Consider the following 20,114-nt stretch of genomic DNA (forward strand, 5'->3'; position numbering starts at 1 on the left):
AATAAAATGATACGAAAATTGATCAAAAATATTGAAATAGATTACTACAGTGAATTTCAATTTTAATTAAAGAATAAATCTATTATTTAAAGGTAATTTTAAGGTTTTTTAATGTTCAATGTATATATATATTTTTTAAAAGTCTTAAAAAAGGTAAAAGTATCTCAGAGTACATTAAACAAGTATATGCCAACATATGGTAACATAATCACAACAAATAATAACATAATCAACATTTTCTTTACTATGCAAATTTCTATGTTTAAAGCTTGAAATCAATTTTTAAGAAATTTTTTTTTTATTTACTTATCCCTGAACTCTGTGAGTATGGTAGAATTACAAACAGATGCATATAATATAAATTTTTTAAGGATTGATACTAACAGGTATAAAATTTAATACAACACCTTTTTTAAAGTGCAACTTAATTGGATTAAATGAAAAGATAAAAAAAAAAAAAAGTTTGGGTGCTTTAACTCATACCTACATATCTCATCATTCACCATTGTTTCTTATTTGGGGGAAAAAATCATTTCTAGCACTTGCAATAGGCTTTTATCCTACAGTTCTCTATTCCCATAATGTACTGTCCCTGTGAAACTCGTCTAACACTAAATTTGCCTAACCTAAGAGAATATTATGTAAGTGTGTTTGTGTGTGTTTTTGTAAAGAATTATGTATTTTGTTAACTTTTACATTGGTATCCTTGATTACACCTTTATAAAAATAGGGTAATAAACTTCTTCTGTGACTACATCCTGTATCTATATATGAGTGTTTATATATTTTAGCAAATTAAATTATTGTTATTTTATGATTATGAAATCTACTAGCCTTTAGCCTTTTTTTGGCTGAAGCTTAAGATCTCAATAAGTGCTGATCCAATTGAGTTCTTCATTTTAAGGAAGCTTTACATAAGTCCAGGGAAGGTTTTAGGGTTAACATCCCCAAACATACCCTAGAGGCTAGAGAAGAAGCAGCTAGTATGTTAATGTAATAGATACATTTCTTAACCTTTTATATTATGTTTCCAATACTAGGATACATAAATATTTGCTATGTAATTAATTTGCAGAAATGTGTGACAGACTTATACTCATATTTCAATACTACATTTGACATTTGGTGTTTATACATTACAGCTAAAAAAAATTGTATTCTCAGTTCAGAGAAGACTGTTTTTGTCCAAATAATTGAAACTTTTTACAAGATGTATTTGAATAAGAAATGAAAATATGGAAAATAAAACTTTGCCTCTAGCTTTTAGTTTTATAGTCCCTAAAAATGTTGTAATACCCCATGATATTGTTAACTTAATTATAAGAGATATTATTTTCTGAACAGGATTATTGAATGTTATAAGATAATTTAGCCTTTTCCCCACAATTCTATTATTAATTAATTATTATTTTCCTTTTTATTTTAATTGTAAATGTATGATTACCATGGTAATTTGCACTTCCTTTCACTCCAAAAGAGCGTTCACATAGGGGGGATAAGGGGAACAGACCCCACCTTTTTGAAGGAGAATAAATAAAGACCAAAATTTTGAAGTTTGTATGTTTACCCCCCCTAAAAATCAAAAAGCTTGGATGCCCTTACCTATATGATATAAAGATTACCCCCCCCCCCAAAAAAAAAAAATTGAAATCCCCCCCCTCAAATGAAAAAGACTCGGACGCCCTTGAAACAACCCCACTTTTTTAGGATTATGAATACGAATTTCCTGTACGATTTTTCCAAATTTATGTTCTCTACGAAGAATCTCTCACGAATATGATACCTTCAATCAATAGAACATAGTCTTAATTAAATATTACTACCTTTGACAAACTCATTTTCATGACTGGAACTTATTTTAACAAGTCTTGCTTTTGGGTATTGAGAAGCACATTTTTGTCTAGCAGTTTCCCAGAGCATCTTTTCATTCAGAATTTTGTAACATGAGCCTATAATTATTTCAAAATTATCCATTGAGAAACTATAATATAAATCCTATTGTTTTATCTTGCTAAACCCCGAGTGAAGGATTTTTGGCATTTTCTATTTTACCTAGATATCAGACTTTAATATTTTCTCTTTTGTGATATCTTTAAAGTACAGCAATATTGTCACATATTTATGCCAAAATAAAAGAATATTAGTAAAGAAATATATTTTTGAATATTAAGACTAGATAAAATGCTTTCCAATCCCTTTACCCTTAGATCATGGAAAAGGAAGCACTTTTAGATACTTTTTACATATTTACCTGTTGATGGGTCTTCTGTCCAATCTCCAGGACATCTACTGACAGAAGCTGAATGATAATACATGGTGTTCCAAAAAAACTATGTTTTCCGGTTTTGGGAATCAACCAGAAGGAGCATGAATAAAATAATTATAGGTTATATTTTCTATAAAGATATACATCGAATTTACTTAAGGTGTTTTTTGATATCTCTAAAATAATTATTTTCACACTCCTAATGCTTGTTTCCTAAACCGGAATATGCAGTTTTTTTTAAACACCCAGAATACAATAATAAAATAGTAATGATATATATTAATACTAGTGGCTTTGTCAATAACGGCTGTGCCCATAGCACACCTGAATTTGCTGCCTCTCGCAACCAACACTGTCCATTTTTCCTGTTTTTTCCTCAATGGCTACACCCTTAGCGTGCCGGAGCCTCTTGGTTTTGTCTCAGCTGTCTAGTGTCCCCACAATGGCTGTGCACGTAATTCCAGTGTATTACATTATGTAATACACTGGAATCCAGTGCTCCTGCAGCTAACGCTGTCCTTTTTTTCTACAGCTGCGCCCTTAGTGCACTGGACTTGCTTAACCACAGTTGCTCATTAGCTGTGCCTACTGGCTGCCACTCTCAATTTCCAGCTCTGGCTGGGAGTTCTTGTCCACTTCTTGTTCAGCCCCCATGTCGTTTCTACAGCAGTTCTAGTCTGTCACTGCATCTTGCAGTCATGGCACCAGTTGTGGTAGCCTGAGCTGTGGGTTAACAAGTTCTTTCGGCAGATGGATGGTATTGGACGACAGATTTAAATAGGACTAACTACACAATATTAGATAATACACAAGTAGCAGGGTAAATGAATAACAGCACAATAATTAAGATATTAATAATAGATAAACATATTTCTAGGCATTTAGGGCAGGGAGGGTAAGAAATTGGGGTGCTTAATGCTTATCCCTGGTGAATAAAGATAATACATCAATACACAGAAATATTCCACCTGCCTTCTAAATTTAGAAAACAGGCTTAAACTTAAATAAAGAGCATATTATTACATATTTATATACATATATAAAGATAACTCATTATTATATATTTTTTTTCATAATACATGATAACTTTAAACTGACTGCCTTAAAGCAAAGCTTGAATACCAACGTGCACTTTACTATACATATAGCTGGTTGTACATTTTTGCAATGATGCAATAATAATAAACTGGGTTTATTTTTTACCAATTTGATTTTTTTGTGTATACTGCAAACAACCAAGGTTTCATTTTGCCACAGAGAAAACTTTAAGAAAAATTATAGAAACGAGGGGTGACTTCCTCTATTTGTATCATATAAAGTAGTAATGTTTTTGGGATATTGCTGGATAACTGCTGGACTGATATGGTTTTCCTTTACACTACAGAGTGATTATAAATAAACTGAGTTTTCCGATTTTCAGAAACAACCAGAAGGAATACAGAAAAAATGATTATATGTCCTTGTTCTCTGTAAAAAAGTACATCAAATTTGTCAATGGTGTATTTCAATATCTCTAAAAATGCGGCCTCTATAATAGATATATAGTATCAAAAAATGCTTTATGTGAAAAATGTTGTGCAAAAAAATTGAAATAACTCTTCCATTTTGTATAAAATAATCTTTAAACTTCAATATTAATTGAGAAAAAATGGTCTAAGAAAAGTATTTTAATGAGTTTTGAAGGTGAAATGCTTTTTAGCTCCCCACAAAAGCATTTATAAGAAACTGCAATTTGTCCTTTTTTCTCATTTCTTGATTGTGATGCTTTTAAATTATAAGAATTTTCTTTAACCCTTACAGAAATGGGGGGGGGGTCATATTGACCCCCCCCCCCCTCTATTTTTTCAATGTCATTTTTTTTGTAGGTAAGATAGAGAGTTGTGACTTCATGACTTTTTAAGTTTAGTAATTATACGTTGGCAAGAGTTGATTTTATTAGGACATCTGGTCTGTGTTGGTTGTGGTGTCCGGTCAAAGTCGGTTGGGTAGCACCAAAATTAAAAAAAAATTCTAAATAATTCTTAATTTCTACATTATGACTTTGTATATAAGATAGAAACCTAAAATTTTTTTGTTGAATACTGAGATATCAATGACCTTATGAGAAAAGTGGTGTTATGACCATTTGACCGCACCCTGACCGACTTTATGACCGATTTTTGTCTGGCTTTTACTACAGACATAATTTTTTGTTATGAAAAATAAAAGTTCGTCCTAAAATTTGGTCATCCTAGCTGCAAAATTGGCCGCTCTACAGCTGTTTTAAAATTTAGCAGCTGGCCGCTAAAAAGCGGCTAAGGAGTGGCCTGACTGCTATGACTAGAAAAAGTAATTTTCTCTAAAAATACACATGAACCATCAGAAAAAATTTTTACGTCTTTATCTGTAACAGAAGCCGAGATAGAGGGGGGGGGTCAATATGACCCCCCCCCCCAATCTATTAAGGTGGGAATAGGGGCCCGATCTGTAAGGGTTAATAATATAGAACAAAGAAAATAAAACTTTTTTATTTGACAAAAAATCTCTGTAGACAAAAAAGTTTTTTTTTTATTTTATAAAAATGCTTTTTAAAATTTTACCCTATTTTGATTGGTTGGGGGGGGGGGGCGTTGAAAAGTTGTGTTATGACCGTTTGACCGCTCCCTGACCGACTTTATGACCGATTTTTGTCCGGCTTTTACTACAGACATATATCATGAATATGACAGCTAGAGACCTATAATTTTTTTTGGTAAATCCTTGAGCAATAATAAACAGACAAAAATATTAATTTGCGCCGCCAACCGCCGTTTTACCGCCGTAACCGCCGAAAATGGCGGTTTGCGTTGTTTGCCGTTTTTTTGGCGATGATCAGAAAAAGTAATTTTTTTGTTATAAAAAATAAAAGTTCGTCCTAAAATTTGGTCATCCTAGCTGCAAAATTGGCCGCTCTACAGCTGTTTTAAAATTTAGCGGCTGGCCGCTAAAAAGCGGCTAAGGAGCGGTCTGGCCGCTATGACTAGAAAAAGTAATTTTCTCTAAAAATACACATGAACCACCAGAAAAAAATTTTACGTCTTTATCTATACCAGGAGCCGAGATAGAGGGGGGGGCTCTTGGCCCCCCCCCCCCCCGATCTATTAAGGTGGAAATTGGGGCCCGATCTGTTAAGCTTTTCTTACATGTCTACATAAGGTATTAAAATTTCATAAAGATCCGCCGCCGTTTTCCCGCCGACCGCCGACTGTGGCGGCTGGCAGCTGCCAAGTACAGCTGCGGCCGCTGAAATTTATATTTTGATATTTAAAATATAAAATTTACATAAAGATTAACATTTTCTGCAAAAAAAAAATTTATGCTAGCTTCAAAATAAAAAAATTACAGCCGTTTAAAAATTTTTAAGTAAAAAAGGACCTAAAAACAAAGGTTGTTAAATAAAAGGGTGAAGGAAGGGAAAATTGACCTTGACTTATTTAAGGTCGGAAATTCATCATAACACAGGGGACTTACACAAAAAAATTTAGCCCTCTAGCTCTAATAGGAACTGAGATAACATGAGGGGGCGTTGAACGCTCCCCCCCCCCCCCCCCGACTGATTAAGGTGCGGCCTGACTGTAAGGGGTTAAGTTATAATGACAGATTATGAAATATAAGCACAATTTGTCAAATGAGGGCGGAGATTTTAAAGATTACATCCATTCATCATTTGATAATCTCATTTATACTGTGATAATTTTATTTAAATATATTGTATTTTAAGATGTTAGATATTTAGAATCTGTTGAATAAAAACTTTAATGAATAAAGAATATCTTTGGTTATCTTTTTAGAATGACAGAAATATTTTACTTGAAATAAATCTACTTAAAAAATACAAAATAATAGACAAAAACACACAAACTTTTTGAAATCTATATGCTCTAAAATTTCTATAGGTTAAACCTTTTTGCTTCTGTGAACTTGGCTAATTTAAATTAATTAGCCTTTACAATTTCAAGTATTTACTAAGATATAATTTTGATAACATAATAGCAGTAAAGTAATGTTTAAAGTTTTATTACAAATATTATAAACATTATTTTTCAGCAAAAAAAATTACCTTGTGCACTGAGAGTGAAGCCAAGAAAAAGGTATATAAACACCAGATTCATCCTCAATCTAAATATATATCCTCAGCATAACCCATATAAAAAAGTAACAGGATTTCTGTCTGTTTATCTGTCTGTACCAAAGGATCTCATTTGCTGAATGGATATAGTTGTTCTTTACAGGATAACTTATCATAGGTCTTAGGATAGTATATAAATATTTTGGGATAGGGTTCCACCAACCTACCAAGAGACATTATAAAAAAAAAGTATTTGTCTTGATCGATTACATTAAAAAATCACTTTGAAAATATTATGTTCAGGCATAATCTGTTGAAATATTTTTATGTCTGAAAAAAACTTTCCAAAAAAATATAGAAAATAAGATATCAATGACTAATTCCTATCAAGGATATATTGGTGAAAATATGTCCAACCCAACAACTGAATCCCTCTATAAAAGTAACAGGATCTCTGTCTCTCTGTAGCAAAGGATCTTTCCAATTTTTTTATTTTAGATTTAAAAGAATATAGATAAAAATAAAAATTACAAATTTTTTTGGAAGTGCAGTTTGAAGTAATTTTTTTTCTAGGAGCATTTTTCTTGGGAGGTTGGTGGCACAATCCTCCAAAATAGTTATAAACCTTCCAAGGACCTATTAGAAGCTACCTTCGAATTGGTTCAGCAGTTACTTCAGATACTTCAGAACAAACAGACAAAGATACAGACAAACATCCTGTTACTTTATAATAAGGATAAAGTTGCTTGATTTATAATTACTTCTATTTAGAATAAATCAACAGAAAATAATACTTTTCTAAATTATTATTTTCAAAGATTTTCACCGTAAACTAGTGTTCATCAAGTATTATTTTTATCATACACAAATAATGTTATATAAAGCTTTGGATGCCACAACATGTCTGTATTAATCCCTATTACATTTTTAATTTTTTTTTGAAAATAGATTAAAGAAAGGGTGTTAAAAAAACCGATCAGTTCACTCTTTTCAATATAAACCCTACAGTTTTGGTCAAAAACTAACAAAAAATGAACCAATTCATGTCCAAGCAATGACAATAAGAAAACACAATTGAATTTTTATTGATACTCACCTTTTCGGAGCACTACAGCTTGATTCCTGTCCCTTGTGGAGAATTTTCCTTACACGGAGAGTGCATATTTTATTACAAATTTTTACAGTTTTGTCTTTTAAAAAAAAAATTGTCATCTAAAGTACTTGAAATCTTGTAGATAGTGTCCCCATAATGTTCAGAGTTTTTGATGGGGCATGTAAAGACCTTTCTATAGACACCTTAACCAGGTTTCTAACTCAATCCTTGTCAATTTGGCATCAATTAGACAGACCCATCAAACATTGAGACATGACGGCTCTGTCTTTAAAATAAAAGAACAAACCGCCTTAAGTACTTAAAATCTTATAGATAGACCCCATAATGTTTAGATGGGGCATGTCAAGATCTTCAAGATCTTTCTATAGACACCTTAACCAGGTTTCTTACACAATCTTAGCCATTTTGGCTTCAAAGAGAAAAATCTGCCAAACCTCAAGGATTAGAGAGGCCTTTCATGTCTCAATGTTTAATGGGTCTGTCTTTTTTATGCCAAATTGGCTAGGATTGAGTTAGAAACCTGGTTAAGGTGTCTATAGAAAGGTCTTTACATGCCCCATCATAAACTCTTAACATTATGGGGTCTATCTACACAATTTATAGTATTTAAGACTATTTGTTTATTTCAATCTCCATGTAATTCTCCACAAGTGCTAGGACTTGAGCTGTAGTGCTCAGGAGAGGTAAGTAGAAATCAAAATCAATAATGTTTTCTAATTGTCATTGCTTGGACATGATTTGGATCATTTTTTGTTAGTTTTTGACCAAAACTGTAGAGTTTATATTGCAAAGAGTGATGCGATCGTTTTTTTTTTAACACCCTTTATAAAGTAAAATGTTATAGGGGCGTACACAACAGTATATACTAGATATAGAAACATCAATTAATATTATTATATCAATAGGTGGGGAATGGGTTGAAAAGTCTCCCTTTTGCCCAATTTTCAATTCAAGTTTTTATGGAATTAAAATTATTGTCATCTACGTTCCCCCTTGCTTTGCAAAAACCCTTTAGGCAAATTAAAGCTGTTATATATTTTACTAGCGGCTTTGCCCCTAGCCTCTAAGGGCTGTGCCCCAAGAGGTGATAAAAAAAAATTAAGGTGAAATTCGTAAATGGACCAAGGAAATCTTCTGCAAAAAAAAATAAAGGACCAAGGAAATCTTCTGCAAAAAAAAATAAAGGACCTAGGAAATCTTCTGCAAAAAAAAAAAATAAATAAATAAAGGGGGGATTTTTTGTTTTTTTGGGGGGGTTGGGGGTGTCCCACCCCCAAAGAAAATAGCCTAAAACCACCACAGGACAAGTAGGTATATACCCTGAAAAGTAGAATCCAATCAGTTCAGTGGTTACCGAGATCTTAAGCTTCAGACGGACGGACGGACAGACATCATTCTACTTTGAATTATAGATGGCAATGGAATATACATGGATAATTGACAGGAGAAAATTTGACGTTATTTTAGGTTGCTACAAAGATCTCATTTATTGGTCAAATCGATAATCCATTAGGGAGGGTATGGAGTAAAGAGAGTTTAATCACTATTTTATCCAGCATGTAAGTATCACTTTATTCGAGTATATGAAAATCTGGTGCAACATCCAAGTTATAATAAATCGATTTAAAAAGTACTTATATTTGTGCTAGAGGTGGCGTTCTAAGATTATCCCGCTATTAGCTAGATTGAATATTAATCTTTTTTTTCCATTGTCCTATCCCTGTTTAAAGTATTAAAGTATTTATAATTTTACCTCTCTTTCTTTAAATATTTTAGGACCCTAATTTTTTTTTATCTCAAATTATTGCCCTAAAAGGGTTAAAATGTTTAGTTAACTGTTAAATTTTAGTTCAATATCTGACCACATTATGAACATCGCTAGTATCAAATTATTTTAAAACTAAGTTTTCTTTTATTTACTATATTAAAAAATATAAATTTAATACTTCAATATAATTCAAATAGCAACATGAAATAAAAAAAGGAATTTATTCTTCATGCAGTAAAATAATGGGTCAACAATACTTTGAAATAAGATATCTCAAAAAGTATTATAGCTAGAAAAATGTTAGAGACCTTTTTAGAAAGCTCCAATATCTGTCATTTCAACTGTAATGTGAACGAATTTGCATGATTAACATGAAAGACAAAATAAGACAATAAAGCAGGTTAGGTGAAGGTGGTCTAAAAATAAAAGTAAAATTTGATAACCAAAAGTAATTTTAAAATTTTCTACTATGGGAAGGTACTGACTCAATTTAGAGAAAGCATGTTCTGAACTTACCATAAGGTCCCAGTACATCCTGTGTAAACCGTTTCTGCAGGGGGTTTTTTCTAACCTAACACGCCTTCGGGTGGGGTGTGTAGACATTTATTTCCTATGCATGAATCTTGATGCAATAAAGCAGGCCGTTTTGTACATGTTAAAAATTGGAAGATTTCATTAAATAAAAGTTCCCGCAAATATAAGTATCAAATAAGTAAATACAGAGTGATTCAAAATAAACTGAGTTTTCCGATTTTCAGAAACAACCAGAAGGAATACAGAAAAAAATAATTATATGTCCTTGTTCTCTGTATAAAACTACATTCAATTTGTAAAAAGTGTTTTTCATTATCTATGTATAAAAATGCGGCCTCTATGATAGTTTTAAAAATGCTTTATGTGAATAATTAAGATAACTCCTCTATTTTGTATAAAAAATTTTAAAATCTTAATACAGTGTGTTTTTTTTTATGAGCACTTTTTTGAAAGCAATTTTACCCCACTTATAGTTATCAGAATTTAATGATTAATGGCTTATTTTCTTCGTTTTTTTTAAGGGAAATTATGAAACAACAAAAAAAATTACAGTTTTTGTTAAAAAAGTACAGTAAAGTTGAAAATTAAAAACTTAGGTGTCAACATCTAAAAATGGTTTTAGCGCATTTTTCTTATGTTCAAATATTCTACCTTTTGCAAGAATGGCTGCAAAACGCTTCAAAGTTGAGATATAAATTTATACAGATACTATTGGGGACATGTACTAGAATAGGTCAAAGTTTGAAGGCCATATCTCAATTAGGGAGAAAGTACTGGCCTCCCAAAGTCGACTACTGAAATCAAATTTTGAGCATAAGAAAAATGCGCTAAAACCATTTTTAGATGTTGTCACCTAAGTTTTTAATTTTCAACTTTACTGTACTTTTTCAACAAAAACTATTATTTCAACTATAAGTGGGGTAAAATTGCTTTCAAAAAAGTGCTCATAAAAAAAACACACTGTAGTTTTAAAGGTAAGATGCTTTTTAGCTCCCCACAAAAGCATTTAAAAAAAAACCTCAAAAAGGGGTGGGGATTAACGAACATGAACATAAATAAATTTTTAAAAACCAACCTTAATGAACAAAATTCTACCAGAAAAAAGCATCATATGCACCTTTTGAAATATTGATGCTCTAAAATGCGCTGTTATCTTCAGAGATATTGAAAAACACCTTTTCTAGGTATAATATATTTTTTTTTATAGAGAACAAGGATGTATAATCATTTTTCTCGTATTCATTCAAATCCAGTGGATAGGAACCGGTTCTCATCCATACAAAAAAACTTGTCTACCATTGTATTATATCCAGCTTTCTATGAATATAAAAATGTACAATCATAAGATTACAACCTTTTATTATAGCCGGTGCCTTTGGCACCTTGGGGCTAAAAAAACTAATTTTAATCTCATAATTGTACATTCTTTGTCTGCGGAAAGCCATTTATAATATGATGAGAGAAATAACTTTTCCTGTATACCTTTTGGTTGTATCAGAAATTCGGAAAACGCAGTTAATTCTGATTCGCCCTGTATATATATTTTGAATGCATTTTAATTGCAAACATAAACAAGTGTAAACTTATTTCAATAACATCAATTGATTGCAAAAATGATAAATATAATGAAAATGTATTTTAACTAAAAATTTCTTGTTTAATTTCCAAAGTTGTACAGCAGATAAACTATTGCAAAAGCTATTTTCAGTTTCATATCGGAATTAGACAAAGAGGGGATGTGCAATAGATGAAACTAACTTAAATAAAATTTCTGACCAAAAAAGAATTTTAAAAAATTGAGTTTTAGAACACGACCACTTAAAAATGTAATTTATTAATAAAAAATATGCAAAGACGACATTCAAGCCCACTCCACTTTTTATTTCAGTTCCTATTAGTGCTAGAGGGCTAAATATTTTTGTGCATTTCCCCAGTTTAATAATGAATTTCCTACTACAAGTCTCGTTCCTAGCCTTAGAAATGCCCCAAAAAAACACTGTTTTTAAAGGTTTAATGAGAATTGTCCAATTTGTAGAGGTTTTTTGAGATTTTCTCTGGCTAGGAACAAGATTTTTTTTTAATGGACAAATGTTCCTGATTCTATTCATCAATGCCTTTCCTTGGAGCATCATTAAGCCATAGTTCTGATTCAAAAAATTTTTAACACCCATTTACATTTCCTATTTTACAAAGTATTAAGGTTTTTTTTGTCTGAAGGATCTTGCTAACCGCCGAACCGATCGGGTTCTCCTTTACAGGGTAGCTTCTCATAGGTCCTGGGAAGATTTATAACTATTTTCTTGGTGGGGGGGGGGGGGACACTCACAACATCCCCAAAAATTGAACCCCCCCCCCAAATATAATTTTTAAAAAAATTCTTTTAAATCTAAAATACGAAAATTTAGGTTGATCAAACCTCTTTGGGCAAAGTCCCAAGAGGCTAAGGGCAAACCCGCTAGTAGCTATACAATTGAATGTCTGGTTTTCAGCGGGTTTAAGACTTAGGATAGATTTTAAATCATCCAGAGGTGTATCATACTCATAAAAATCATTTGCAGATCCCTGCTTTGGTCTCAGAAAAAAGTTTTTTATTTGAGAGTTAGAAGCTTATCTATTTAAATATTTAGTAGTAAATATTGAGATAGGATGAGGGTGCTATGTACACAATCGGAAACTAGAATTCAGCTGACCATAATTACGCTTATTTGAAAAAGTATCAGGGATCTAAAGGGATAAGACAATGACCGATATATTGATGTACATCCACAAAATTTATCACTTTTGTGGGGGTTGAAATTTTTTTGTAGGGGTTGAAATGTTTGGGCATTCAGACTAACACTTTTAGAAAAATTTGGGGGCAAGTGTAATAAACATCCCAATGTCCCATCCCTCCCTGGTTTACTGTTTTGCCTAGGGTTTTAATTATATTTAGTTTTTTAAGACATGGACATTCTTCAGTGGCTGTGGCTGTCAGATATTATTTTTAGGCTATTACCTATCAATTATCTCATATCTCAGCCATACTGAAAAACCATGTTTAGCATTATATTAAAGACAATTTTCCATAAATATTGAAATAAAAATTATACAATCTTTACTAAGTAGTTTGTAAGCCTGGACATTTTCTCAAAAACTGCTTTTATTGCTTGTTAATTTACGTTTAATTTAAAAATACACACTTGTTGTTTTTAATTCATTTTTACAACAAACAATTGTTAAAATGCTAAAATACTTTATTAACAATGGATAATGATATGGAAATTACGTGGATATTAAGACAGGGAAAAAATTGAGTTAACATGGACAACACTGATTGGTCACTTCGTTCATCCTGGAAAGGGTGAGAGGGGGGGGGGTAAATTTGGTGGATGGGGTCATCATTATTTAACCAGCCTCACTTTATTAGAGTACATTATAATCCGGTGTAAAATCCAATCAGTAATAAATCCATTTTATAAACGCAAATACATTTTTTTCTCTCCAATTTTTACATAATTATAATTTTTAAAAGCGAGATGAATAGCTTTTTTTCGATAATTTAGGCATGTTAGAATTGTCCTATCGATTTCAAACTTTGCATGGCGATTCCTGTAGTAGTAAGGTACGATTTAGCAACTCTATAATCATTACCAGAATGTCCGTCGTCCTTTTTAAACTTGTTGATTTTTCTACTTTTTAACAACAAATTTTTATGTGATCTAATTATCTGTTTGATCTGATTTTCGGCATATTGATTCCTTCGACAACAAAGTACAATATTATAAGTGAAGCAACTCTATAATCAAGTAATGTAAGTATGTCCAGAAACAGTATACTGTATCAAGCAGTTTTTCAACAAGTTTACTTAAAATTTTGCTTTGACTCTAATTCAGTTCTGACACTAAACAAGTGTTAATGTCCATTTGTCCTACCATTTTAGTACTTCGTTTTTATGGATCCTTGTTGAATATAAAACTAGAGCTAGTATAAAACTACGATGATTAAGAAGGAAGTTAATTTCTTATAAAGCTTATGGATCTAAAGAGATAAATCAATGGCAGATAAATAGATACACATCCCTTTATATACATAAAATTGCCCCTTCTGTAGATTTAAATTGAAACTTTGGACAGTGAACTTAAACACCCCCCCCCCCCCGGACCGTTAAGGGTTAAATCACTAATTTACTAGAATAGGATAATCCTTCTATGAGATTCTGTCTTGTGTACCAATAGATCTCACTAACCATTGGATTGATTTGGTTCTCCTTTACATAGTTCCTGTAAAGGTATATATGTTATTTTGGTGTCATCACTAGAAAAAATTAAACCCCTAAAATATTTCACTTTCTAAAATGTAAGCAATATATTTCTAATATCAGCTGGGTACATAGGCGTCCAAGGGGGGGGGGGTAATTGGGCGATTACCCCCCCCCCCATTCCAAATTTACCCCTACCCTGGGGGTGCCGTAGGCACCCCCAACCATTTAGGAGGGGGTATTTATCCCCCCCAAACAATTTGGGGGGGGTAAATCCCCCCCCCAAAATGAAAAATCTCTAATACAAAAAATCTTTGCGCGCTTCGCGCGCATTTTTAATACTATATATTTAATAAAATTTAAATTACCCCCCCATAAAATTTTACCCCGGGGGTAAATTTTGGGGGGTTAAACTAAATTTACCCCTGCCAACAGATTTCAGGGGGGGTAATTACCCCCCCCAAGCAAATTTTACCCCCGGGGTAAAAAATTTGGGGGGGGTAAAAAAAATTTGCGGTGCGCTTCGCACGCCATTTTACCCCCCCAAAACACGAATTACCCTCCCCCTAAAAATTTTTTACCCCCCCCAAAATAAAAAGCTTGGACGCCCCTGGCTGGGTAAATAGGTTTATTCATTTTTGACATAAAGTAAGTGATATAGTAGCTTCACTTCTAAAAATAAAAGAATGTTACAATAACTTCAACTCTAATAATCGATATGTTGTTGAGGGGATGTTAAACCAGAATTTCATGTACTCTTATAAAGTGATATTTACAGCTGACTAAAATTACGATAACCCATATCCACACTCCTTTTACTTCTACTGAGTTAATGAACTGACCAATAAATGACGATTAATTTTTCCCAGTCAATAAATCCCCGTATTCTATATCCATTACTTTACTTAATCTAGGATGGCCAGAAAGTGTACTCCCCTGGTAAATTTAAGGAGGTTGTTACACCCCCGTCAAGGATAAGGATCTACACCCCCTGATACACACCCCTAAAACAGTCAATAGGGGTGCCAAGCTAAAAAAGTAAATTAAAAATCAAGCCTGTTATCTGAAATAGCAACCGAGAAAATCAAATTTCCTTCAGCGTAGCTTACATACAAACGGACTGAAATTTTAAATTAACCCTTAACAGTCAGGCCCCTTGCCGTACTCGGTCGGTCAGGGGGGGGTGTTCACCTGGAGGATCAGGACCTGCAGGATCATACCTGGAACCTGAAATTGACTTGAACACCTGTATTTCATATTAGAATGAACAACTAGAGAATATTTTAGTATTTTGGTGAGATAAAATGCTTTGTTTAAGTTAGAAAAAAAGTTTTGCTCTTTACCTGGATGACCCTTCCAGGTTTGCTGGCATCCTATGCCCGCCAGGATTGAGATATTCAAAAAGTTTCAAGTCTCAGTTATGTGTCATATACCATACTTAAAAAGTCACGCAGTTTGGGCTCTTTATCTTTCACACACAGAAAATGAGATAGAAAAAAACGGAGGGGGGTTCGTTGAAGGGTTAAAGACTTCACAAATGCATTTTTTTCAGCGTAACTTTTCTAAAATTTGAATCGGTTCATCCGTAGGTCCGCCAGTCTGAAATAAAATGCTCTGATCGTTAGTTTAGTATTTCAACCATCAAACAATAATTTTTGTATCCTATGTATTTATAAGGATGATAACATCCATAAAAACGTAGCTCTAAAATCAACTTTTAGGACAAACACACATTAACAAGATTGTCAATACCTAAGACAGAATATTAATTTACAAGTCCAAACAAAATACATTTTTAGAACTTTATTACATAGATGATTTGCTTACTATTTCTTACCTAACTGTTACAGAAATCATCATGCAAAGATTAAAATCTATCAGGACAATTTAAACATGTCTAAATAAAAGAAAAGAGCTATCCTTATTGACGGCCGGACTAGCCCTAATCCTTTTAATAAAGTAATCTTAAAATTGTACATTTTATATTCGTAGAAAACTGGATATTAATCAGTTTTGAATGAATACAAGAATAGTTATTTCTCGCATCGTATTATAAACGGCTTTCCTACTGATATTGAATGTACAATCTTTTAATCTTTTGATTGTACATTTTTATATTCGTAGAAAGCTGGATATAATACGATGCTAGACATAGTTTTTTCGTATGGATGAGAACCGGTTCCTATCCACCGGATTCGAATGAATACGAGAATAGTTATTTCTCGTATCGTATTATAAACGGCTTTCCGCGGATATAGAATGTACAATTATAAGATTAAAACTAGTTTTTTTAGCCCCGAGGTGCCAGAGGCACCAGCTAAAAAAACTGGTTTTAATCTTATGAAAAAACTAGTTTTAATCTTATGATTGTACATTTCTATATTCGTAGAAAACTGGATATAATATGATGCTAGACATAGTTTTTTCGTATGGATGAGAACCGGTTCCTATACACCGGATTCGAATGAATACGAGAAAAGTGTTTCCTTTTCTTATATTTTGTTTCATGTGTGTTTGTCTATTTTATTGAGTTTTACTTTTGGATTGTTAAAGGTTTTTAAAAAATTTTCATTAAAAAAATCTTTGAAATTTTTTATAGAAATCAAGAATAATTTTTCTCGTATTCATTCTAATCCGGTGGATAGGAACCGGTTCTTATCCATACGAAAAAACTATGTCTAGCATCGTATTATATCCAGTTTTCTACGAATATAAAAATGTCCTATAGAAATTCTATATCCGCGGAAAGCCTTTTATAATACGATACGAGAAATAACTATTAAAACTTTTTAATTTTGAAAAGAAAACATTTTCTTAAGTGGTGACATATATAACCTCTTCTCCTCTATCTTAAAATAATATCAAAGTATTATATTAATGTGTACATCCCAATTGATTATAAACAAAATACCCATTCTTTAGAATAAAACATACGGCCAAAAAAAATGAAGTAATAATATTCCCAAGTCTAAACGAAAATTCCCGGTAATTAATTATAGATTTGCCACGCTTTAACATATATGGACGGGACATTGGGTTGTATATTATTGCCCTAGTCCTCAAAGTTTAATAATAATGTGATCTTATTCATTGGTTCAACAACTTGGGTGACTTTTTTATTGAATTTTGATTTGTTGGTTTATTACGTTGATATTCCTTTGGCCGTAAATAACAGCAAAACGGTTTGCCTAAGGCGGCTAATGCTTAATTAACAAATGCTGTGCCTTGAAAAGTTAAAAAATAATGAAGAAAAGGTCTATGGCCCTAAAACGACTCCTTCCCCCAAAAATAGGCGAAAACTAACTTTAAAAAAAAACATACACAGGGTTTCCCAAAATTGTTAAAATTTGTAAAATAGATAAAATGTTATTATATAAAATCTGTAACTATGGGTTTGTTTTAATCACTTAGAAATAAAAAATAAATTTTCAAAAAACAAAAAAAAATTTTCTTAATTTTTGAAAAATTTTAATCTAATCAGAAAACACTATGGACTAACATATTTAGGTACTTCGTAGATTAATTTGAAAAAAATAATCAATTTGGACCAATTTTAAACTCTACAGACGCAAAAATCACATTTACAGGGTGTTTCAAAAATTTCTCAGGTGTCCAAATATGGAGTGCCCACGCCAAATTCACTTCATATGTATTCTAACATGTATAATATTCACTCTCAAGGCAAACATATAGGCAAGATTCGTTTCGTCACAGTGTCAAAAGTTTAAAAATAGTGTTTTACCATGATTTTTATTAGGACACCCTGTAATTCATGATCTTTGTGAATTTAAATATATAATTTCTATATTCAACTCATCTTGGGGATTAATTTGATGTATAAAACATATATGTGAGTTGAAAACTAATATAAATTTTTAAACTTGTAAATTACAAAAATGCTCATTTTTCATAATGAAAACACCACAGTGAGAAAATGCGCAAAAACTCTAATTTAAATGGATTAAAAAGGTTAAAAATCACCCAGCGCTTGGTTTTATGACCAAATGAAGGGGACTGGGAGTTATAATCAAGATCTAAGACCTTACGCAGAAAAAATTTTTTCAACCTTTCTCACATTTTTCAATGTAGTTACTAAACTTCAAATAGTACAAATATGGTATAAGGGTTTTTAAGGCATAATTTGTTGAAATAGTCATTTTTAAATATTTGAAACATAAATGTGTCATAACAAGTTTTATAAAATTGTTTTTTTTTCTGTGAATAATTAAGTTTTAATAAAAATCATCTTGAAACCCCCTGTATGACCACTTGTCTTTATAATATTGTTACATCACTATCACTATTGTTTTTCACTTTTTTGTATATTAAAGAGCTACTAAAGTATTACTTGTCAGAAAAACATTTGCCATAGAAATTGTCATAAAAAGTAAACTTTTCAAAAAAATAAATATTCTTATAGACCTTCCAGGTTTAGAAAGGTCTAAAAGGTTTGAAATATTACAAATGGACCTACTTTGCAAATAAATTGCAAAATTCATTTTATTACAAAAATAACTTTTTGACAACTGAGGTGGATTCTTAGATGTTTTTTTAAAATTTATAAATAATTTGTAAAAAATAAAAATTAAGTGATCTTGCTACCATAGTCGAATCTTCGCTGCTATATTTTTTTAAAGAACCCATCTCTGTATTCATGACAAGGTTTTTATGACAATTGATGACATGGTAAAAATACACTATTTACATATATGGACTTTACAATACAAGACACTTGATAAATTTTTTAATGCTTTATCTCAAGGTGCCTAGTGAGTCCAGGATCTATATGAAATAAAATAACACAAACTATCCCTCTTTAATTTCAATTTATTTATAATGAAAGGAACCCTGCAGGAAATACAACGCTTCAAATTAAGGGTATTGGGTCTACTTGTGACAGTCTTTCAGCAGTTAGATTGGTGTTTTTCTTGCAGGGTTACTTTAAGGAAGAAGGAGAGATGTCGTCAACTAGGCACTTTCCATGAAACTATCTCTTTTTAAATTTATTTGAGGGAGTGTTCCTTAGCCCTTAAAAGAGAAATAGCTACACCTAGAGATTAAAAGGGACTATGCACAAACAAGAGCAAAAGACTTTCAGCACATTCCAGCATTAAACCTGAGTAATTTTTTATTGAATATACTGGAATTATGTTTAATATACTTATATAGACTAAAATACGTTTTACCAGGGTTATATATGAAAAAATCTTTGAAATTTAAGTATTTTTGATGAAATATCATCAAATGTTTTGTTGAGGTCAAACTGTTATTTAAAAAGTTTTTGAAAATTTAAACTTTACAAGTTTTTTTTCATATAAAACCATGATGTTACTTAATTTTCTTAGTCAATGTAACTATATTACATAAAAAAAAAACTAGTATATTTACTAAAAAAAAACTTTGGTTCAATGCTGGAAGGTGCTTAAAATAACTTAAAGGAGGTGGGGTTATCCCTGCAACATGAGTTAGTAGAATATAAATTGGCTTACCTCATTCTGAAATAATCAACAGAGACTGATATTTTTACAAATTTTCAATTTTCTTTTATTACCATGAACAAGTGTTTTGTAGAAAATATAAGTCACAATCACACAATATCTTCTACAGCACTGATATTCCCTTTATTTAAAAAAAAAGAAAATAAGGGGAGGGGGGTTAGTTTTTTGTTTCTTTGTTTAGGTAAGGTTTGGTTTGGTTAGGTTACAGGGAAGCAAATGTGTAGGCACAAGGACTAAGCATGGGGGAAAATATACTCCCTTCCTTATCATAAATTTATATTAAACTTTAAACCATGGAGGGGGTGGGGAGGGGAATTATGAAAGTTAGAGGGCTATAACTAAGTGAGTTTTTAAATATGGGTATGGCATATAACTTCAAGTTGGATTTTGTTTAATATCTCCATGATGCAAGTAAACCTGGCAAGGTCATCAAAGAAAACAGCCTATAGTGTCAATAAAAAAGATGTCATACAATACAAATGACCAATAATATGCCAGTATAAAATGTATAATATACATTGTAATTAACCATTGGTAAATTGTATACTGGCCTTTTATTTGTCATTTATTTTGTATGACGTCATTTTTTATTGGGCACTATACACTGTTT

General features: G+C 31.8%; 1 protein-coding gene across 1 annotated transcript in view; it reads right to left on the reverse strand.

The window, feature by feature from the left end:
* Positions 1–19,536, reverse strand: part of LOC145307614 (C-type mannose receptor 2-like) — a 39,135-nt gene extending 19,599 nt beyond the window's left edge. The window contains exons 1-4 of the mRNA XM_080150070.1: positions 19,496–19,536; positions 6,345–6,403; positions 2,252–2,299; positions 1,824–1,949 (exon numbers count right to left, since the gene is read on the reverse strand). Of these exons, the coding sequence (XP_080006196.1) occupies positions 1,824–1,949; positions 2,252–2,299; positions 6,345–6,403; positions 19,496–19,500 (238 nt within the window). The 5' untranslated portion in view covers positions 19,501–19,536. The remainder of the gene's footprint in view (positions 1–1,823; positions 1,950–2,251; positions 2,300–6,344; positions 6,404–19,495) is intronic.
* Positions 19,537–20,114: the final 578 nt, after the last annotated feature.

This window comes from Acartia tonsa, chromosome 15 (assembly GCF_053477335.1).
Source record: "Acartia tonsa isolate MP-2025a chromosome 15, ASM5347733v1, whole genome shotgun sequence".
Taxonomy (NCBI): domain Eukaryota; kingdom Metazoa; phylum Arthropoda; class Copepoda; order Calanoida; family Acartiidae; genus Acartia; species Acartia tonsa.